This window comes from Martes martes, assembly GCF_963455335.1.
Source record: "Martes martes genome assembly, chromosome: 16".
Classification (NCBI taxonomy): Eukaryota; Metazoa; Chordata; class Mammalia; order Carnivora; family Mustelidae; genus Martes; species Martes martes.
Window position 1 is genome coordinate 49,523,480 of NC_137904.1, and position 23,327 is coordinate 49,546,806.

The window sequence follows — 23,327 nt, forward strand, 5'->3', positions numbered from 1 at the left end:
GGAGAGGGTTGCCTGCGTGGCTCAGTCAGTTAAGTGTCTGACTTCAGCTCAGGTCATGATCCCAGGGTCTTGGGATTGAGCTCATCTTCAGGCTCTGCACTCAGCCGGGAATCTGCTCCTCCTCGTCTCTCTCGCTCTGCCCCTCCCCACAATCCTACTCTCTCTCTCAAATAAGTAAAATCTTAAAAAAAAAAAAAAAAAAAAAGAAAGAAAGAAAGAAAGAAGAAAATCGTAGGAGAAAATACATATACAGCACTGTACTTACAAAAAAATTCCACATATCAGTGGACCAGTGCAGTTCAAACCCCTGTTACTCCAGGGTCAGCTGTATATGCTGACAGTGAAAGATGTCTCAGTAGGTGTTCATAAATAAAAATAGCACATGGCAGAATATCATGAGTTTGATGCTTTAAATGTTTAAAATTCTATTGTTGACATAATTTTATATGGGTTTTTTTTGAGGGCGAGGAGAGGGGAAGAGGAAGAATCTTGAGCAGGCTCCATGCCCAGCATGAGCCCAGTGTGGGGCTCCCATCTTCCGACCTGAGCTGAAATCAAGAGGTGGTCACTTAACCAACTGAGCCACCCTAGGGCCCCATTTCTGTCTCTTTTAACATAGGAAATTCTATGTCTTTTTCTTTTTCTTTTTTTTTTTTACTGATGTATAGTTAACATACAGGACGTTTGATTTTTTTTTTAAATTATAAGTTAATTTTCTGAATGGTAAAAATAGTACACAAACATGGCCCACAAAAAGTAAAGTGATGAGAAGAGCGAAAGGCTTTTCCTTTGCACCCATCAGAGATGTAACCACTGTCCACAGTTTTAGGTTTTCTACTAATTTACCATTTTAACTTCAACTTCAAATGATATACCTCTTACTTAATTAACTTTAAACAAGATCTCTCTGCTCCCCACTATAGGAGATGAGTTTAACATACTCAGAGTATCATCCAGCTGCTTTCTCATCTTTCAGGTTTTTTTAGTTATTGTCATGTTATATATGTGTGATACTGGGTTTTTTTATTTTAAGTATATATTTTAATTTTGTTTTATAAATTATTCTAAAACTTGCAAACACGTAAAACGCATTTATAATACTATGGTGGTTTTATTATTAGTCAAAGCGTTGGATTCACCAAAAAACCATCCTCGTTGTTGATTAGTTTTGAGCCATTGAGACAATTCTAGTTGTCAGGGTCTTTTGGATCTTCTTCTTCTTCTTTTTTTTTTTTTTTAATGTCAGGTTTATTCTTTCTCAGTTCTACTCTCAATCTATAAGCCTATGCTTACGTCATTATCACAGTGTTAATTATCGTAGCTTTGTAGTAATTAAGTTTTGAAATCAGGCAGTGTGATTCCTTCAACTTTGTTCTTTTTCAGGATTGTTTTGGCTGTGGGATACCTTGATTTCCATAAGAATTTTAGGATAAGGGGCGCCTGAGTGGCTCAGTGGGTTAAGCCTCTGCCTTTGGCTCAGGTCATGATCTCAGGGTCCTGGGATCAAGCCCCACATCGGGTTCTCAGTTCGGCGGGGAGCCTGCTTCCCCCACTCTCTCTGCCTGCCTCTCTGCCTACTTGTGATCTCTCTCAATGTCAGATTAAAAAAAAAATGTTTAAGAAAAAAAAAAGAATTTTAGGATCAGCTTTCCAGTTTCTACGAACAAACCACCTAGGACTTTCAGCAGTTATGCTGAATATCTTGATCAGTTTGGGGAGTATTGCCCTCTTAAGTCTTTCATTCCATGGACATGAGATAACTGTCTACTTATTTAGGTTCCTTTATTTTCTTTTAATAATGTTTGCAGTGTTCAGTGTATAGATCTTGCCCTTTTGTTAAAATTATTTCTAAGTATTTATTCTTTTGATACTGTTGCAAATGCAATTTTCTTAATTTTATTTTCAGATTGTCCATTGCTAGAGAATACAGTTAATTTTTACGTATTGGCCTTTTTTTTAAAGATTTTATTTATTCATTGGATAGAGAGAATGACAGCTAGAGAGGGAACACAAGCAGGAGGAGGAGTGGTAGAGGAAAGCAGGCTTCTGGTTGAGCAGGGAACCCGATGCGGGACTCGATCCCAGGATTCTGGGATCATGGCCTGAGCGGAAGGCAGGTGTTTAGCCATCTTAGCCACCCATGTGCTATGTATTGATCTTATATCCTGCATTCTTGCTGAGTTTGTGTTTTAGTTTTAATAATTTTTTAAAAAGATTTTTATTTATTTATTTGACAGAGATCACAAGTAGGCAGAGAGGCAGGCGCAGAGAGAGGAGGAAGCAGGCTTCCTGCTAAGCAGAGAGCCCGATGCGGGACCCAATCACAGGACCCTGGGATCATGACCCAAGCCAAAGGCAGAGGCTTTAACCCACTGAGCCACTCAGGCACCCCAGTTTTAATAATTTTTATGTAGGATTTTCTGTATACAGCATCATGTCATCTGCGAGTATAGTTTTACTTATTCTTTTACAATCTGGATGACTTTTATTTTCTTGCCTAATTGCCCTCTGATAGAATGTTGAATAGAAGTGGGTCAAGTGGACATCCTGTCTTGTCTTGTTCTTGATCATAGGAGGAAAGCATGTGATCTTTGACACTGTTATGTTAGCTGTATATTTTTTTCAGAGATGCCTTTTTTGTGGTTGAAAAGGTTCCCTTCTATTCTAAGTTTATTGAGTGACTTTATCATGAAAGAGTGCTGGATCGGGGAAATACAAATCAAAACCACAATGGGATACCACCTCACACCAGTCAGAATAGCTAAAATTAACAAGTCAGGAAATGACAGATGTTGGCAAGGATGCAGAGAAAGGGAAATCCTCCTACACTGTTGGTGGGAATGCAAGCTGGTGTAGTCACTCTGGAAAACAGTATGGAGGTTCCTCAAAGAGTTGAAAATAGAGCTACCCTACAACCCAGCAGTTGTACTACTAGGGATTTACCCCAAAGATACAAATGTAGTGATCTGAAGGGGCACCTGCCCCCCAATGTTTTTAGCAGCAGTATCCACAGTAGCCAAACTATGGAAAGAGCCCAGATGTCCATCAATAGATGAATGGACAAAGATGTGACATATATATGTGTGTGTGTGTGTGTGTGTGGAGATGTGAGGCTATAAGTGTGTATATACATACGTACATACATACATACATGCATACATACATACAATGGAATATTACTCAGCCATCAAAAAGAGAAATCTTGCCATTTGCAAGAACGTAGTTGGAACTAGAGGGTATTATGCTGAGCAGAATAAGTGAGTTAGAGAAAGACAATTACATGATTTTACTCATGTTGAATTTAAGAAACAAAACGGGGAAGCACAGGGGAAGGGAGGGGAAAAATAAGACAAGATGAAAAAACAAAAATAAAAAAATGAAATTGGAGAGGAAGACAGACCATAAGAAAGTCTAATCATAGGAAACAAAGGGTGGCTGGAGTGGAAGGGGGGGTAAGGGCAATGGGGTAACTGGGAGATGGACCTTAAAGAGGGCACATGATGTCATGAGCATATAAGTCTGATAAATCACTGAACTCTGCCTCTGAAACTAATAATATACTGTATGTTAATTGAATTTAAAAAAATGGAAGTGCTGGATGCATTTTCTGTATCTGTTGAGATGATCATATGGTATCTTTTTGTTCTTGAAGTCTGTCCACTATTTTTTTCTCCATTAATGCTGCTTGTCCTATAGTAGGCTTTTTGACTCTTAAAATGTGCCTTTTATCTCAGAGAAACTTTTATTTAACTATTCCTGGATTACTTCTTTCTCTTTGTTCTTTTCCTCTGGAAAGTCTAATAGATTGTTTTGGAGCCTCTGTGTTCACGTTTCTTAACTTTTCTTTTCTTTATCTTCTGGGAGATTTTCTTGACATTGTCTTTCAGATGACTGATTCTGTTTTCAGCTACTTCATTTTATTATTTAGCTGATCTGTTCAGTTTTCAATTTTTGATAATCTTATTTTGTTAAGTTTATTTTTCATGTTCTTTGCCATTTTTTCATTTTTATGGCTGTAGTATCCTTTGGCCCTCTTTGAACGTACTTTTTATTTTTAAAGTTTTTTTTGAATTATCTATTTTCTCTTGGATCTTTGTCTTTTCACGTTGGATCTTCCCTTTTGTGCTGTTGGTTTCTTGAAAATGTGTGTTTGGCTTTAGTTGAATGAATTAGGGTGGTTAATAGAGGTCGTTGGCATGGATTTTCCTGTGCAAGTAGGATTGTGCTGCTTCCCAAATGGTGGGTGGGCTGACTGTGAGCTCTGAGTGTCTGGTAAACTCTGGGCAGAAAGACCAGCTCCTGTACAAGCATCAAGATAAGGAATGGGTAAACTCTTACTCTTTGAAGTACATTCCATTTCTTTCTCCATTAAATCATTTGTAGAAGGCAAGGGTACTGTACTTTCTTTGCTTTTTCCCTCAAGCCACAATATTCACAACAGGAGCCATCCCTCTCCTGGACCCACTTATTTTTCATTTTTAAATATTTACTTTTTTTTTTCCCCCAGTCTTGTTTAAGACATCTGTTCTTGTGCTTTGTCCTGGAGTCAGAAGTGGTAGTATCCAGGCCTTTCACTATGCAAGGACGGCATCAAAGGGGACCTTTAGTGGACCTTATACATTTTAAATTGTGCGGTAATTGTCACATGGGTACTCCTGGTTTTTGCAAATGTCTCAGTGTAAAGCTTTTCAGAGCACCCTTGAAAAAACCCAGCCTGTTTCACTGGTGATGTTTTGAGCTATGAATTTCTTTATTTCACTTTTTCTGTCAGTTTGAACCCAATAACTTTCGAATGTTTCTTAATATTTAAAATTTTTAAATATTTCTGATCCATGACTCTCTCTTGTTTCTTAGAGCTATTATGATTTCATTTTTAAAATATCTTTGCATATCAGGGGCGTCTAAGTGGCCCAGTGGATTAAGCATCTAGCTCTTGGTTTCAGTCAGATCATGATCCTCGGGGTTGTGAGATCGAGCCCCGCATCGGGCTCTGTGCTGGGCTTGGGACCTGCCTAAGAATCTCTCTATGTCCCTCCAAATTCCCCATCCCTCTCTCCCTCTGTATTTAAAAAAAAAAAAAAAAAAAAAAAATCTTTGCACAGCAGTAGTTCTTTGGGAGACCCAATTTACCATCATGAATTTGAAGCCATTGTACTTACGTAATAGGAGTAAAGAATACAGACATCTGGGGAGAATGTTTTGCGAGGTAGGGATTGGGCTAAATTTACAGCTACAAGTGGCCTGTTTAGCAAGGCCAGCAACTTCTGTTCCGATTTGGCAGACTGGAAGTTGTCTTTGTTTTACAGTTTTGCATTTCTAGAGTTTAACCAGGAGCAGGCACAGAGGCGCACAGTTAATAATGAATGATCAGAATTAGAGCATTTTGTCTCCTGTGGATTTGTCACATAGTAGGCCCTTATATTTCTGTAGTTCTTTTACCTTTTGAAGACATTATTTTCATTTTTACTTATCATTGGGCTATTTGTACATGTTTTTACAGAAAGCCTTAATTTGGAAACACCCCAGTGAATTACATTCTAGCACCCCGTTAGCTGGAAGAAAATTTAGAATCAGAAATGAGCACATGTAAAGGCATTTTAGCAAAGCTTGTGTACCAAAACCTACAAGTTGTAGAAGAGCCTTTTAGTCAGTCACGTGGTTTTGTTTTTTTGGTTTTTTGTTTCTTGTTTTTGTTTTTGTTTTTGTTTTTTTTAGGGGATGGGGAGAGGATGAGGTGGGGCTCAGTGTCTGGACCTTGAGACCATGATGTGAGCTGAAGTCAAGAGTTGGCTACTTAACCCCAGGTGTCCCAGTCATGTGCTTATTGGCTTTTATTATAATTACAGTTCTAACAGTCATATTTGTTTAGAAATACACTTTAAAAGGAGAGGATTATAAGAGCAATCTAATGATAACTGAAGGAGATGGTGCTCCTGTAGTTCAGTATAACACTTGAGGTTCATAATGATGACCCTTATTAACTAGTAAGTTAAAAAAAAAAAAAGATTTGCTGCATCATAGAGTAAAGAAGGTTTTCAGTTATTTGGACTTGGCTGCACCTGGCTCTCATCACAGCTCTAGCACGTACGGGCTCTGGATACTGTTCAGCCTCTCTCAGACTGGTTTCTCGGTTTGACATCTTTGATCCCCACATCAGTCTTCTCCCTTCCCCTTGTGTTCCTGTATATATTCTGTCCCAGGAAGGATCTGATTGTCTACTCTCCTTGACTGCTTATTTCCTTCAGATCGTAACTCTGAAACTACTTCCCCCAGGAATTCATCCCTGACTCTGGATTAGATTATATGTCCTGTTGTATACTCTTACAGCACTTATCCCAGTTGGAATTTTGTGTTTATTGTATGATTATTTATTTAACAATTTCTTTCAACAAATATTTACTGAGTGCTTAATAAATCCCCAGGATTGTGAGCTTTATTAAGGCAGAATAATGACTGGGCATGTGGGTTTTGTCTGTTTTACTTGGTCCTTGTATCCCTAGTACCTAACATAGTGCTTAGACGTAGGCAGTGAGCAGTTGCTGAATGAATAAATACAAATGGAGATAATACTGCCTACCCTCTTACAAGGCTGTTGTGAGCCTTCAAAATGATTATGTGTATGACGTGTTTATTAGCTTGCTTGTGGCCTGGTTGGGACAGTATCCCTAATTGTTAATGAGAGCCAGTCAGTCTGCTGTGGCCCTTGAGAATGGTTCTTGGGCATACAGGTAGCCCTTAATTCATGCTCTCCCATTTACTAGCTCTGTGACCCTGCAGAGGTGCTTAATATCTCTGATTTGCATTTTCTTTATCTATAAATGGAAATAATAATAGCTACTGTATAGGGTTTTGTAAGGATTGGCCTGTGACCATCATAGTGAAACAGCGGACAGTACTTACTTGGTATGTAATGGGCATAGCATTGGTCCTATATTAATGAATAAGAGAAATAGTTTAAGGAATATATAGACAGTATCAGAAAATTCACATATGTGGAAACAATACATTCTCTGATAGATGGTAGCAGTAGACATACTGCCATTAGCCCATAATCCTCAGAATACCCAGTATTTCCCAATTATGTCTATGATGGGTTGTATCGTGTTAGGTTCAGTTTTGTTTTTAAGAGGATGGTGAGGGCAGTGTGCCTGAGCAGCGCAGTCAAAGTGTCTGATGTCACCTCAGGTCACGATCTTGGGGTCCTGGGATCAAGCCGCACATCGGGTTCCGTGTTCAGGGAGTCTGCTTGTCCCTCTCCCTCTGCCTCCATCCCCTGCTCCCATCATTTTCTCTCGGTCTCTCTTTCTCAAATAAATAAAATCTTAAAAAAGTAAAAGGACTTTTGGGAGTATGATTATATATTCCTAAATAGTTGAATTATATTAAGATTTAAGGCTCCTTGGGATACCTGGGTTGCTCAGTTCATTAAGCATTTGCCTTCGTCTCAGGTCATGATCGCAGGTCCAGGGATCAAGCCCCACATTGGGCTCCCTGCTCAGTGGGGACCCTACTTCTCCCTCTGCTGGTCCCCCTGCTTGTGCTCTCTTGTGCTTTCTGTGTCAAATAAATAAAATCTTAAAAAAAAAAAAAAAGAGTTAAGCCTTCTGAATTTTAAAATGTCTTAGAATGCCCTGTCACTTTGTGTATGAAAGTTATACTCAGCAAGTGACAATATTGGAAATCATCCTGGATTTTTGGAGCAGTGTGTGCTCATGGATAATGTCTGTGGATTTAGAAGATTATTCTGAAGAGTAGTTCACAGTTTGTTTTTCCCAGAGTCCCAAGCATCCCCTGTGCATTGGATGCTTCGCCAGCCTTTTCTGACAAAAGCATATTGCCATATAAGTGAAAAGGACATGTTATTACAGGAATAACTTTTAATTTTCTCTAATTTACATATTTAAAAATTCATTTGGGAACATTTGATACTTCAGACTATCTACAGGGACATGATCCTTGCTATCATGTTAAACCTTGCTTCTCATTTAAATTGTTTCACTTGCATCTTGGCTGCATGGCCCTGACTCCTGACTTCCATCAGAAGGAATTCGTTTTGTTTGCATTCCTACACATGTTTGTGGAGGGGGATGCCTAGCTGGCTCAGTTGGTGGAACAAGTGATTCTTGATCCCGGGTTTGTGAGTTCAAGCCCCGCATTGGATATAGAGAATTTTTTTTTTTTAAATAATCTAAAAAAAACAAAACGAAACAACAAATGTCTGTGGAGAAAGATGCAAAACTTTCTAGTGATTGGTTGATATACCTTTATTACAGGCTCAGCAAAATAGTCCCTCCTCTACAGGATCTGGCAACACAGAGCATTCTGGCAGCTCCCAAAAACAGATCTCCATCCAGCACAGACAGACCCAGGTAGGTCAGTGGTCAATACACAGAGGAAAAGATGTGCTTAGGAATAAATGCTAACCACATAATACAGTCTGTGAGTCCTCTCTTTGTCTTTCCTTTATTTCTCCGACTTTACCTCGTTATTTTTGTGTATTATACTCAGAACTTGCATTTTGAGTATTAAAGTCATTTGGAAGGTGCTTTAACTTTTTGAGGTGTTTCTTTACCATTCTAGTGTGTTGCAGAGAAATGCTTATACTGTAGCATGGTATTGAGGAAAGAGTACTTGCTTTGGATACCTATAGGCCTGAGTTTGAATTCTGGCTCTGCAACTAACACTATCTTTTTGGACCTCAGTTCTTGAGTACAAATCGTCTGTAGGATGTGGTTGATTCTAGTTCTCTCAGACAATGTATTCAAAATGCTTATTAGGGCAGTGCTTAGAATACACTTCAGTGAGTGTTCATTCCCTACTTTATGAAAGTAGTTTATTGATTCCTTTCACCTGCTTATTTGACAAGACCTAGATAGGCTCCTTTAACATGTGGCACACCAACATAATTTCCTCCTTAAAAGAGTTTTCAGAAACTCTTTTTAATTTAGGGAATGTTGTGAACATTCAAAGTTAGTATTTGAAAAGGATAGTGGATACATCCTCCATTCTATAGTGTTGAGCTAGCCAAATAGAACACTGTGTTTGCTTGAAGCCTCCTGGCAGTGTGTTGCCTTCAAGACAAGATGCTTGGCAGTCTAGGAGAATTTCTTAAATCTTAAGAGCGATACAACCTTCAGGAGTAGATTTTAATTTTATTTGAATGATCAGCTTTTGGACAGTTGAATATACTTGACTCAGAGAACTTCATTTCTCCCCATCCGATTGTTCTTTGTTTCCACTAGGTGGCGTGTTAGTTCTTTAGAGATTTGGGTCCTCCCTCCTCTGAACTCCTTTTCTATTCAAAGTTAGTTTCATTTCTAGAGTAGTTTGTTTCTGTATTGCTCAATGCACAGTCATTTGAGAATTCATGTATTTGATACCAGAGTTGAAGTGCAGGTGTAGCAAAATGCAAGGTTTAAAGAATGGGTGAGGAAAGCATATTTAATTTCTTTAGGCATGTGATTCCAGGCTATCTGTGTTAGTAAATGCTTTCTCCCCCAGAAGAGTAATGAGAAAAGTATGATGACATGTAATATTTTGAGACTAATCTTAATTTGTTTTCTCTTTGTATAGTCTGACCTCACAATAGAAAAAATATCTGCACTAGAAAACAGTAAGAATTCTGACTTAGAAAAGAAGGAGGGAAGAATAGATGATTTGTTAAGAGTAAGTATTAAAATGTGGTAAGAGATTTTATAACAAGCACTGATTGATACTATGAATATTCGGATTATGCACATATCATAATTACTGTCAGCAAATAACAAAGTTAATAACATTTGGATATTTATCTTTAATCTGAGGGAATCTGAGTAGGAAATAGGATCAAACCTATATTCTAAGCTCTATCTTTAAATTGGAAATCTTATGTTAATAGGATTTTAATATTTAAATATATACTAGAGAAATAGATATATGGAGTATTGTATATCATCTGTAACAGTGGGAAACAACATAAAATATTGTTTTTCTGTTCAGAGAAGTTTTGGTTATATTCTTGAATTTTTAAAACTATTTCACAGGTACTTTTCAGCCCTGCTTTTTGTATTTTAGGTCTTTTATGAGTATTTGCCTAAAGGTTTTTGTGCTTACAAGAAAAACTTCAGAAATAACCTAACCTGGAATTTAAAATATACTTTTAGGAAATACACGATGATATTTTAAAAATATATTTTTAATATGCACCTAGCATACTGACTGACCCATTCCTTAATAAAAACTTGGTTTTTTAATTTTAAAAGCAGTCTCTGCTCTTTATAATACACTTAGAGAGCACTGAGAAATACGACACCCATAATTCCGTTAACTGAGTAGAACATTTGGTACATTTCCTTCAGTAATTTTGAGCCATTGGTAGTATGTGTTGTATATATACATACATATAAATGAGTATACAAATAAGTCTTACTGATTTATAAATAAAATTGATTAACAAGTTTATTGTCTCCAGTGATTTAGAAAGGTGTAGGTTTGATCATCATTTGTACTAACACAGTTTTCCAGCTGGCTCTATGGGCCCTGAAGGTGTTGTTGGAGGAGCTTCCAGGACTCCCATGACACAGCTGGGAGCAGATCTGCAGTCTTATTGGGCAAGACTGTTTGAAGAAAGTAATGTTTATTAATAAAGATAATAAAAGTCACTGTATTTGCGATTATCTCCCTCCAGAAAATTTTACCTGTTTCTGTAATTACCAAATATAGTAAAAAGTACTGTGTTTGACTCCTACTCTGTATAAAACCTGGAATTGAGCACATATCTGAAACATAAGCCCAGTCTGAGTAACATCTGATGTTTTGAGACGATTGTTATTAAATTATTTTAATAGTTTATATAAGAATAATTCTTATATTACAAGCAGTTTTATGACCTAATTTACAATAATTGGTTACACATGTTAAACTCATTGGCTTTTTTTTTTTAATCACAGTTTTTGTCTTCTTACTTTTAGTTGACTGCCATACATTTTAAGTAATTATTTTTCAAGAAGGATATATCAGTGTTTTTTATTTCCTTGTAGATCTGAGAATTCTTTCTCTTATCTTCCTGTATAAAAAGTGTTCTTTTTGTGTCATAACCTGTTAGGCTTCTCCTCTTACCTCCGAATTGTAACATGTATTTATACATGTGTGTGCAGCTTTTACTTTTTTTTTTTGGATTTACTATTTCTGAGAAGACTTTGACCGAAGGAACAAACTGTAGTCTGTTTTCTGTGATGATTATAGTACCGTCATCCCTTATTTTTGTATTTCAAAAAATTTTGCCAGGGTACATATACACATAGGTCTCTAAATTTTTATTCTGGAAATGTGCGGTTATGCTTAATTTTTGCCTCTTTCTGTCTTAAGTTGGCCTCTTCCTTGGTTTCTAGCTTGAATCCCTGATCTCTTCCCTTTATTTCTATCACTTCAAGTCTTAGTTAATATGATTGATCTTCTTTTCTGAATCTCATTAAACATTAGTTTATCTTCCTTACACTTTCTGCTGTTTACTGTCTCTTATGTCAATTTCGATTCTGCTATTTACATTTTTAGTTTACTTTTTCCCCCTACATAATTCACTTTCTTATTCCACCTTGTGCATTCTTTGTGCTTTTTGCCTCTGACTTCATAGAGTCCACGTCTTTTTGTGTTTTATGGACTGTGAGAAGCTGCATTCTAAAATGTTCTTTTGATTCTTTAGGGAAATCATGTTCATGGTTCTCAAGCTGATGTTCGCTTTCCTCACTCAGAAGTATCTGTGCTTAGGTCTGTTCTTTTGGTTGTTTCCTTTGCTCTACCTTTCCATGAGGAAAGGCATGTTTAGACTCAGTACTTACCTTCCATCTTTCATTGTTAGCATATGTGCTTGCTTGGGGTTGCTCTTATTCCTGTTTTTGTTCATTTCATATGGGTGCTGCTTGAATTGCCAAGATTCTAATTAGGTAAATTGTGGGTTTAAAGAGCTCGTAGCCCAATTTCAGTATTGACAGGTTTTTGTCCAGAGAAGCTGTGCTGGACTGAAAAAGGATCATGGGCTCATCTTTCTTCACCTGACTGTTAAGATTATGAAGATGGATTATATGAAAAACTTGAATCCTGACTAGTACTGTTGTTGAATTTTAAAAAGATGTCTCCTTTCATTTTCTAGGAAACCGTATGCTCCCTTTACTCACCATTACCTACCTTCCACTCCCTTGTTTTCTGAAGGGTGTAGTCTTTGGCTGTAGAACAATACCAAAGGAATGGAGGTGTCAAAAAGGAGGACACTGAAGGCAGCTGCCGTATTTTTTAAGTTGATTAGAATTTGTGTTTCTGATCTGGAATGCAGGGAATGAGTGCTCCTTATGTCTCCTTTTAGGCAGGCATGGGTGGTTTGTTGGGGTTTTCCGTTTTGGTGAGATGTTGAATAGGGCTGCATCAGGAGGTAGGCAGGTGCTGTTTTAAATCTGAATACAAAGTTGTTAGTGCTGGAAAACCACAAAAATTTAGAGTTCTTAAAATTTTATTGTATTTTGGTACACCTGGATGGTTCACTCGGTTAAGCGTCTGCCTTTGGCTGAGGTCATGATCTCAGGGTCCTAGGATCAAGCCCCCCATTAGGCTCTCTGCTCAGCGGGGAGTCTGGAGTCTGATTCTCCCTCTCACTTTCCCTCTGTGCTTTCCCTCTCTCTCTCTCTATCAAATAAATAAAATCTTTAAAAAAATTTTTTTTATTGTATTTTATTTATTTATTTAAGAGAGAGTAAGTTTGTGTGCACACGAACAGGGGTTGGGTGGGGGGAAGAAGGGAGGGGAGAAAGAGAATCTTAAGCAGGCGCCATGCCCAGTATGGAGCCTGACACGGGACTTGGTCTCCGAACTCTGCGATCATGACCTGAGCTGAAAGGAGTCAGCCCTCAACTGACTCTACACTCAACATGGGGCTTAAATTCACGGCCCCAAGATCAAGAGTTGTCACAAACTCTGTAGATGGAGCCAGCCAGGTGCCCCTAGAGTTCTTAAAAGTTTAAATAAGCTGCCAGAGATTGATTCCATACATTTGATTATAGATTTTAAGGGAATCCTCGCCCTCCAAAAGGAGATTGAATTTTATGTAAGCATTACATAGTCTTTGTCTTACAGATTCTTTCTCTTTCTTTCTTTTTTTTTTTTAAGATTTTATTTTTAAGTGATCTCTACACCAACATGGGGCTCGAATTCACAACCCTGAGATGAGGCAGCTCAGGCTCTGCCAACTGAGCCAGCCAGGCACCCTGTAGATTTTTTATTGTGAATTAGTCACATTTACCCAAATGTACTTGTACTTTGCCTTTGATAGAGTGGTCCATATAACTCTATACAAAGAAGGGATAGAAATTATACATATGAGTAGAAATTGGAGATGGAAGCTGTTGTACACTGATCACTTTAAAAATGAAGCTGTAATGTCTCAAAAATTGTGTGTGCTGTAGTAGCTTCCATTTGTGCTTTTTACTGTTTCAGAAATACATCATATGATTGGGAAATACCAGATCTTTTTTTTTTTTTTCACAACTCAAGGACATTATTATAAAGTAGCATTTATTTGCTGAAAGAGTAGAGATCTTTTGTTAATATAAGAATAAGTTTAAAAAAATTGCAAGTCAGGATTGAACTTGGGTTAGTGGTTCTTCCCTTCTCTGTTATTGCAGGAGGTTTGACTTTTTTCAAACTATTTAGCCCATCATTCTGACCACAGCTAAATTAACTGTGTATTTACATTCTGGCATTCTTGAGAACTAGTGCCTCGTATTCATCTTGTTTGTCAGTTCTGTCTTATGCGGGCATGGGTGTGCCTGGCTTCTCTGGTAAGAAACATTTATGTAAATTCATGTCCCTTTTTCTTTGGAAACAAGAATAGAAAAACAAAGAATAACTGACCATAAGAACATTTTGTGGTTTTTTAAAAAATTCTGTAATTTTTTTGTGTTTAATTATCCTTTGTAAATATTCTGTGAGTGCTGTAAAGTATTTCATCACCTTTGAATATATTTTAAACATCTCAGTTGTAGGTTTCTTATTTTGCGACAGTTTAGGTATATGTGATGTACTGGATTTACTTATAACTGCCTTTTGAGAGGAGTAAAACATGATCAGTAGAAAAACATGCCCACTTGTAGTAACAATTCATCTTACTTAAATAGATAAGTTTAGGAAGAGAGACTAAAGGAATGAAGTATTTGTTTTTTAAATCTAATTACTCTTAGCTCTTTGAACGTTAATTTTGCTTTTGATTGAGCAACAAGAAATTATGTTTGGACTCCTTTAAAACTGCTTTTGTATTAATCTATCTTCCTTGGAGCTAATTTAGAAAATGTTTCCCCCTTGAAGGCCAACTGTGATTTGAGGCGACAGATTGATGAACAGCAAAAGATGCTAGAGAAGTACAAAGAACGATTAAATCGATGTGTGACGATGAGCAAGAAACTCCTTATAGAAAAGGTGAGTGTCATGGTGGCCTGAACCCTGCATCCCTGGATGCTCAGGGGATGGCATTGCTGGGGCTCCTTACTCCTCACCTGAGGTGAAAATACTTTCAAGTACGGCTTTTTAGAAGACTTCATATGATTTGACAGAATTCTTTCTTACATGGACATTGGCGCAAGCATCCAGAATGATAATTGAGGGGATTGTTTTTGGTCGTGCCTTGCTTGGCGTGTGAAGATTGGGCAGGGACAGCTTGGCCTAGTTGGATTTATTTGCAGTGTCACTCTCCTACATTCTTACATTCATCCTGTCATTTGGAGTGCATATCCTATTACTGTTGCAAATGTTCAGCAGTAGTTACATTTCCATTTTAGAGATGGTATTTGGAGTAACTTAATGTATATAGTAATGTGATAATTAAGTGCTTTTTTGTGCTTTAAAAAAAATTAAGTTGACATATACTTGAATGTGACTAATTGGCTGTTTTCTTTATTATAGTAACTGATTAATTGTGACTGTAGTAGTTTTTAGTAACTATTTCTTACAAGTTTTTTTTAATAATATCTCTACCTATTTATTTTCTGTTGAAAAATAGCAGTACTGCTAATGAAATAAATTATTACAGGCTAAAGGTTTCCATTAGATTGGTGATTACTTCTGCTGAAATCTTGAGAACGCTGTTAAAAAGGCAGGGAACACTGATAAAAGGGAAGTGGGTTATTTTATTGGTGTCAGAGATACTGAGGAGAACATTGATTCAGCTTCTAAGTCATTAATTTTATAGAAAGGAAACCCCTTTTCTTTATTAAGACAGAGAATTTATTTAAAATTTTAGGATACTTCCTGAAGACCATGTAGGGTCAGCCAGTTATACTAAACTTTGATCACTATAGTGCAGAAAGTAAACACCGTGCTCTGAGTTCTCATCGGAGAATACAGTTCTTTTCTATTTGTCCTTTCTCCAAGTCAAAACAAGAGAAGATGGCATGTAGAGATAAGAGCATGCAAGACCGCTTGAGATTGGGACACTTTACCACTGTTCGACATGGGGCCTCTTTTACTGAACAATGGACAGATGGTTATGCTTTCCAGAACCTTATCAAGTAAGTGAACTGCAGTGATTAAATTGAAGTTGAAAAATTGCTTTAAGTTTTCTGTAATTGTAGTCATTAAAAAGAATAGTTGTGGGGGCGCCTGGGTGGCTCAGTCGGTTAAGCATCTGCCTTTGGCTGGAGTCCTGGGATCGAGCCCCACGTCAGGCTCTCTGCTCAGCGGGGAGTCTGCTTCTCCCTGTCACTTAGCCTCTGTGCTTTCCCTCTCTTCCTCTCAAATAAATAGATAAATCTTTAAAAAAAAAAATCTAGTTGTGGTAGTCCTCTTTTCATTCAGCTTTAGTCCCTACATGTGTAAAGAAACGTAGGGAATGAGGGGAAGTCCTGGAAAAAAATGACATAAGTCATCAGAGAAATAGTAAATGAGTTCTACATTAAAGTCTAAAAGAATCAGAATTGGGGGCGCCTGGGTGGCTTAGGGTGAAATGTCTGCCTTCGGCTCAGGTCATGACACTGGAGTCCCGGGATTGAGCCCCACATCAGGCTCCCTCCTCAGCAGGGATTCTGCTTCTCTCCCTCTCTCTCTGCCTCTCTCTCTCTCAAAGTAATAAATAAAATTAAAAAAAAAAATAGCAATTGCTGAAGTTAAAATCTAGAAATCTAGTTAAAATCTAGAAAAATCTAGAACTTGACTTTAAATTATATAATGGATTTTCATGAGGAGTCAATAAGCATATTGATTCAGGGACCATAGAAAAATGAAATGGGCAAGGACCTAAGGAAGAATGTCCTGAGTTAGGTATAAAACAAAATAAAACCCTAGAAGAACATTACAAGATATGCCCCTCAGGCCCTTTAAGGAGACCGTTTCCTGTCATTTGATAGTGGCTCCCTCAAAGGCAGGGGCTAATAAGCTAGTGGTCAGGCTGGGGGCCAGCCACAGTGTGCGACTGTCAGCAATTTAGAATCTTTTTAAAGATTTTATTTATTTATTTGACACACAGAGAGAGAGAGAGAGAGAGAGAGAACACAAGTAGGCAGAGAGGCCGGAAGGGTAGGGGGGGAAGCAGGCTCCCTACCGAGCAGAGAGCCTGATGAAGGGCTCCGTCCCAGGACCATGAGATCATGACCTGAGCCAAAGGCAGAGGCTTAACCCACTGAGCCACCCAGGCGCCCCAGCAATTTGGAATCTTAAGCACTCTTTCACTTTATCATAACTTTGGTTTAAAACATTCAAGTATTTACTTCAAGGAGAGAATTGACATTTAAAATCCTAGAATTTCAACTATGTAAATAGCAAATACTAGCTCTGGACTTAAAAAAATATGTATCTTTAGGTTATAATACCTTTTGGTGTATCTTATTTACCTTTATTCGTTAGATTATTTTCATCTGAGACTAGGGGGAAGGGCATTGTGTTTTTAATTGTGGGCTCCTAGACTTTTGATCTGTAGGTCACCAGGAGTTGGAGGGTTCCGTAGACTGCTTTTCCTTTTTTCCTTCTTGAAGTAACTTACTGAGCAGTGAGTGAGTGGAGAGTGTGGAACTCCTTTAATAGTAATGAAACTTAAAGAAATAACAAATTTATATCTGAAATAAAGTACAGATATTGGTCTTACTAATACCTCTGGATTGCACGTTAGCAGTCAGTGTTTTATATGTGCTACATAAACCTCCATTTGGCTTAGGTATGTCTCTGCCTCACATGAGTACCTTGAGTATGTGTAATTTGGGTGTGGTAAGAGGCTGGCCCTTGAGTCAGAGATGTAGTACCCAGGAAGAAAAACAAATCCTTTCAAGTTGGGCCAGGTGCCAGAGGCTCAGCACGACATCTCCTCTAAGTGCTAAGCGAAGGTTGCTGGTGAGAGCAGAAAGGCACCAGGGTGGTGGAAATGACTGCTACACCGAGGCATGACACCCTGACCAGGTCATGCAGATTGCCCTGAAAGTGGCACACCGTCCAGTTTCATTAGAATGGGACCCGAAGATACATCCCCAGTACTGGCCAAAGCCACCTAGTGCTCACACTGAGTCCCAGATGTGATGGTGACTCCTGCCAGTCTTTGACAGTGGTTACTCTTTAGATGACGGTCTCTAAAATGTCAAAAGACTTGGACTGAAAATGATAGTGTGCTTGTATAGAGATATAAAATGTAATTACTTTTTTTTTTTTTAAAGAAGTGCTCACAGTTTTAGCTGATAGCAGTATTTTATCTTTATACTCTAAGCAAGTCCCTGAGGCCCAGAAGGTTCTGGAAATTACACAGAGTACAAAACGGTGACTTTGCTATAGTGCCATGAGAGCAATTAGGACTGTCTAAATGAGATCCTTAACTAGAGATTGTTCCTCCCAAGTAGATAGCATTTTTTTTTCATAGTTTTAGGTCCTATAAATTACAGAATACCCATCACTTTTCTTATGAAACTGTTTCTGGCTAGTGTCTACTAATTACAGGCATTTTATTTTCTAGAGTTTCACTTTAATAAATTCCTTTTCAGTTTTAATGCAGAAGTTGAAATTCTTCAATTGTAAAGGCTATATTTGATATCTTCATAAATGATTATTCTCTGTGTATAAGTAACTCCATGAGGGGCGCCTGGGTGGCTCAGTGGGTTGAGGCCTCTGCCTTCAGCTCAGGTCATGATCCCAGGATCGAGCCCCGCGTCGGGCTCTCTGCTCCCTAGGGAGTCTGCTTCCTCCTCTCTCTCTCCCTGCCTGCCTCTCTGCCTACTTGTGATCTCTGCCTGTCAAATAAATAAATAAAATCTTTAAAAAAAAAAAATAACTCCATGATAAATAGTTTGGTTAAAGTGATGTCTAAAAATATGTGCGTTTGTTTTTTAATACCTCTCATACTGGTTATGTACAGTATGGTTGGAGTCTGGAATAGTTTTCTGTTGAAGGTGCCTGTATTCATTTCCTAGAGCTACTGTAACAAAATACCATAAATTAGGCGGTTTGAAACAGCATAAACTTAGTCTCTCACAGTTCAGATGGGAAATCCAAACCTGAGGTGTTGAAAGACCGTACTTCCTCTGAAGCCTCTAGGGAGGATCATTCTTTGGCATTCTGTGGCTTGGGGGAGCATGGCTTTGATCTCTGCCTCCATCTTCGCACGGTGTTCCCCCTGTGTGTCTCAGTGTCTTCTCTCCCTTTGTAAGGACACCAGTCATGTTGAATTAAGGGCCTACCCCACTCGGGTCTGACCTCATTTTAACTAATGACTTCTTCGATGACCCTGCCTCCAAAGGTTATAATCTGAAGTCATGGGGGTTAGAACTTGAACATATCTTTTTAGGTGACCTATTTCAGCCTGTAATGGTGCCTAAGGCTGATTGTCTTGTTTTCTTTTTGAGGTAATAATGGCTTTTTAAATAGGGTTATTTAGATTTGAGTGAGATGGATTTATCAGATCATCAACACCTCTATAAAAGATAGTGGAAGTAGTCTTTCCATGGGTGATGAGTGGCAGTCATTCTCTAAAATTGATGCAGTGCAAGAAATATTTAAGGATCCATTCTGAAAGGCACTGTCATAAGTATTGGAGGTATGAGGCTTGATAAGACATGGTTCTTTTCTAAGAGAAGTTAACAGTTTACTGACATAATTCCCAACTTCATTCCCAAAATAAACCTAAATGAAGTATCACTGATGGAACTATCTTTAGATTTTTTTTTGCAAGTGTAAGTAGCTAAATCATTTCAAGAATATCAAGAATTAATGTAGGAATCATTTTTATATATAATCGTGATCCCTGCCGCATCCATTTTCATGTTCCAGCAAGTGCTCTCGTTCTTAGAATATGTGGTTTAAGATTTCCCCAAGTTTTAGCATCATTGTACCCTGTCTTTATGCTTTATATATATGATGGCTGTGGGGCCCCTTTCTTGGTGAGTCTCTGAAGATCAGAGACTCTGATCTTTTTGGATTTTTGGATTCTTAACTAGAAGCAATAGTAAATTAGTTTTATTTTATGCTTAATAAAGGTGATCGCTAAAAATCTCAATCTTCCAAAGCAGCTGGTCTTCAAAGACAAAACTATGTGGCTCTCCGCTAGCCCACTGTAGTTTATAGTTTAAACTATGTGTTGTATGGTTATCTCCAGAGAGTTCGCTGTGCCTCGCACTCATGTCGGTGAAAAGATAGAAAAGGAGCTAAAGATATTTTACCAGTTTTTGATTGGGAAACTCCTCTTGAGAGACTGTTCTGAGACCCTTGAAGACATTCACTGAGTCAGAGGATGATTGTGATTTTACCTGAGAATTCTAGTCTCAGTCCAGAATTCTTTCAAGCCATATACATGTATTTTGGTGGGGAGGCATTTCTTTAATGATAGTTAAAAAGTTCTTTTTCAGACTAACAGAAAACTCTATGATTTCCATTCTGTTGTTAAATTGACGTTAGTGACCAGCTCATTGTGATCCCAATGGGGTTGTATTATTAGATGAATGTTTTTTTTAATTTACAATGCTTGGATTAGGTTAATCTTGCTAACAGTATTGTTCTTACAGATAATGGGAGCATAAACTATGGGCATCCACCCTGGAATACAGTCGTGTTCTTCTGGTTGCCATTCTTCCAAGAAAAATACACGGAGTCTAGGGAAGGTCAAGAGACTCAGTACTACAGTTTTCAGGGAAGAGGGTTGAATAGATTTCATTTGAAAATAGGTTAGAAACTTAGATTCCATTATTCTGCAGAAATGAAGGTGGGATCAAGGAAAGGAGGTAGGAGAAACATAGTAAAGAGAGAAGGAGAAGGGAGCTAGCATTTGATTCTCAACTAGGGTAGGTTATTTAAAGATTTTAGTCTTTTAAGTGGTTAGTCCCAAATCTTGGTGTATTTTTAATATGCCAGGTCTCCAAACCTTAATATCTGTTAGGCATACATGAAAGAAACTGGTTTTCTTATATTGGTATTTTTACTGAGTCCCTGAGTCCTAATTTGCAAATGGGCTTATTATAAAAAATTCTGACTTCTTATTAGGAAATCCTCTAATGGCAATGGTGTTAGATATCTGAATAATCTTTATATGTTTTTTATGAATTCATTTTATGTCCCATTCCCTAGGTTTTTATGAGTTGCAAGGCCTCATTATGCTTTCTCTGAATGTATTTGTTTTTGAAAAACTTAGTTTAGGGGCTCCTGGGTGCTCAGTCAGTTAAGGGTCCTGGGATGGAGTCCCACATCAGGCTCCTTGCTCAGTGGGGAGCCTGCTTCTCCTTCTCCCTCTGCAGCTCCCTCTGCTTGTACTCTCTTGTTCGCTCGCTCGCTCTCTCTGACAAATAAATCAAATCTTTTTTTAAAAAGTGAAAGAAAATTCTACCTTGAGTCAGAAAATGAGGTCATAATGTAGGTAGGATATTGTTCCTACCTACTTTCCTGGTCTGAGAATAATCATGATTTCTGTCTTAAAGCACAGACTCCTACCCAAAAAAAGCTTTCTGTCATCAGTTGTTGGACTCTTCCAACCTAAAGTTAAAATCAATTCTCTACTTGATTTAGAGTGGCTTATTTTTTTGAAGTCTGTCAAATCTATAGGTACCAAGTTATTTGTGTTTATTCTGTAGCCATGTTGCAATTTTTTTACTTTCTTCTGTGCAACATCTTTTGTATCTACAGGCAGCAGGAAAGGATAAATTCACAAAGGGAAGAGATAGAAAGACAACGGAAAATGTTAGCGAAGCGGAAACCTCCTGCCATGGGACAGGCCCCTCCAGCAACCAACGAGCAGAAACAGAGGAAAAGCAAGACCAACGGAGCTGAAAATGAAACGTATGTTCTTTATTCACATGAGCTGTGAGATACCACACTCTCCCCCAAAATACTGATGTCCCGTTGAGTGCCACTGGACAAAATGAAAAATTATGGGGATTTCTAGAGCATTAGCTTTCTTTTTAGTTACATTAATGGATTTACTCAACAATTCATATATAAAAACCATGGAAACTTTATTTTCTTAGTTCTGATCTTACTTAGGTATTTTTGATTGAGGAGGAGAAATAATGTCACTTAACTTGTCATCATGGTCTTTGGCCACTCTTGTAACAAATGTGATGTCATCATGGTAGTCAAATGATAATAGTTCCTTATGTGCAATTTGGGTTTTGGTACATTGGTACCATCTTGTGGGGATTACCTATATTACTTACTAATTAAACATTACTTATTTAAAATATGTCTTTTGCCTTTATGTTTTTATATCAGTTCTCAAAAACACATTAACCCATAATCCACCTCAAGTATAATAATATTTGAATTACACCATTGTTAAAAGCCCATGATATCCCATTCCAGTGAGAAAGATGGCTTAAGGCCAGTACTCACTTCCTACATACCTGATGTGTTGGGGAGCCTTTTCCTTGACATTCGTTTAATAAATCTGTGGTAAGTGCTTACAGTTGGCCCCGTTCTGGAAACCGGTCATACAGAGCCAGAGGAGCCCCAGCCTTAGGAGCTTCATGGTTTATTTAGGGGAAATGAACAGATGAATAAACTAATAATTACTTTGAGTATAGTGATAAAAATACAGTGAATAAGCTTGGGAAACATCTTCATTCTTCATATAAATATTTTAAAACTAGATTCTAAAATTTAAAATACTTCCCTTCAGAAAGTCCAAGTAGGAGCCCAGATTTAAAAGTTTCTGGGCAAGTGTTGTACGCCTTAATCTGATCATTGTCTTCTTTTGCTGTCATTCCTATATTTGTTTTGTGGAGGGACTCCCCCTCCAGTATTACTTGAAAATTGTCTGATGCTCGTGCATAAGACCATTGGCTTAGAAGTAATAGAAGGCGTAGGCTGTTTCCTACCCATAGAACAATAATTAGAATTCAGTCCAATCCAGTAGTGTGTCAGTAAGCAGTTGCCATCTGGAGTCCTGTGTCAGATCCAAGCTGGAAGGCTTTCAGTCCAGTTTTTAATTAGAGTATCTGTGACTTGGCTCATTCCTTTGGCCAGAAGCCAGAAACATTCCTGTGGAGCCTGAGACTGAGTCACATTATCATTCCTGGTATTGAACCTATTTCAGGCGGGGAGAGTCCCTAGCTGTGATTTTTCATTACTCCCTTTTTTACTGATGGGATATGGATTAATGGATGTAAGTATGTCTGCCACCATGAAGAGACAGGTATAACATCCCTAGCGGATACACTTCTTTTCGTTATTCTTCTTATATGGTTTTAGTCAGACCTCACGACTGTTTTGTGGCCATAACTGGTTAATAGCATAGCTGTTTCTTCTTTCTCCTGCAGTTTAGGATATATCTAAACAGTGGCATCTGAAACTCTGAAGTATATGTGTGTACTTCTAGAGCGTGAGGAGAGTGAAGTTGAAGGAGTAAGCTGTCACTTCTTAAAAGCTCATTCTTAAGATGTAAGCGTGCAATTGGGTAGATGGAACACAGAATTAGTGTTCACCCATCAGGTCAGCCCTTTGGGGATTGTGTTTAATTTAAATACCTTTTCACAATTGATGGAGTATTTCACCTTCTCATTTAATAGGCACAGCAGCTTTGTTAGATGGGGATCATTGTTTGCTGCATTTTTAAAAACTAAGACTTAAGTTAAAGTTGATTGTCCAGGGTCACATGGCCAATGGCCTGAGTGGCACTTTGTACCGTAGACCTCGGACTCCAAATCCTGGACTCTTCCACTGTGTCATTCTTCTTATTATTATAGTAGCACCATCTAAGAGTTATCAGAAATAATCAAATCCATTGGCTTATTATTTTCCCTCCCCCCCCAAAAAAAAAACCTAAGCATATAATTTTTGGCAGCCTTTCCCAATGGATTTTCATGAGATTGTATGGACGAAACTCATTTCATAAATAACGTAAAAATATAGCTTAT

General features: G+C 37.9%; 1 protein-coding gene across 5 annotated transcripts in view; it reads left to right on the forward strand.

Annotated features, from left to right (window-relative positions):
• TLK2 (tousled like kinase 2) overlaps positions 1 to 23,327 on the forward strand; it is a 113,721-nt gene that overhangs the window by 61,454 nt on the left and 28,940 nt on the right. For 3 of the 5 annotated variants that reach the window (XM_080826352.1, XM_080826354.1, XM_080826353.1), the window contains 5 exons: positions 8,274 to 8,369; positions 9,574 to 9,666; positions 14,329 to 14,439; positions 15,391 to 15,527; positions 21,100 to 21,252. In XM_080826352.1, coding sequence (XP_080682478.1) covers positions 8,274 to 8,369; positions 9,574 to 9,666; positions 14,329 to 14,439; positions 15,391 to 15,527; positions 21,100 to 21,252 — 590 coding nt within the window. The remainder of the gene's footprint in view (positions 1 to 8,273; positions 8,370 to 9,573; positions 9,667 to 14,328; positions 14,440 to 15,390; positions 15,528 to 21,099; positions 21,253 to 23,327) is intronic. The other 2 variants (XM_080826355.1, XM_080826356.1) reach the window with 1 other exon arrangement.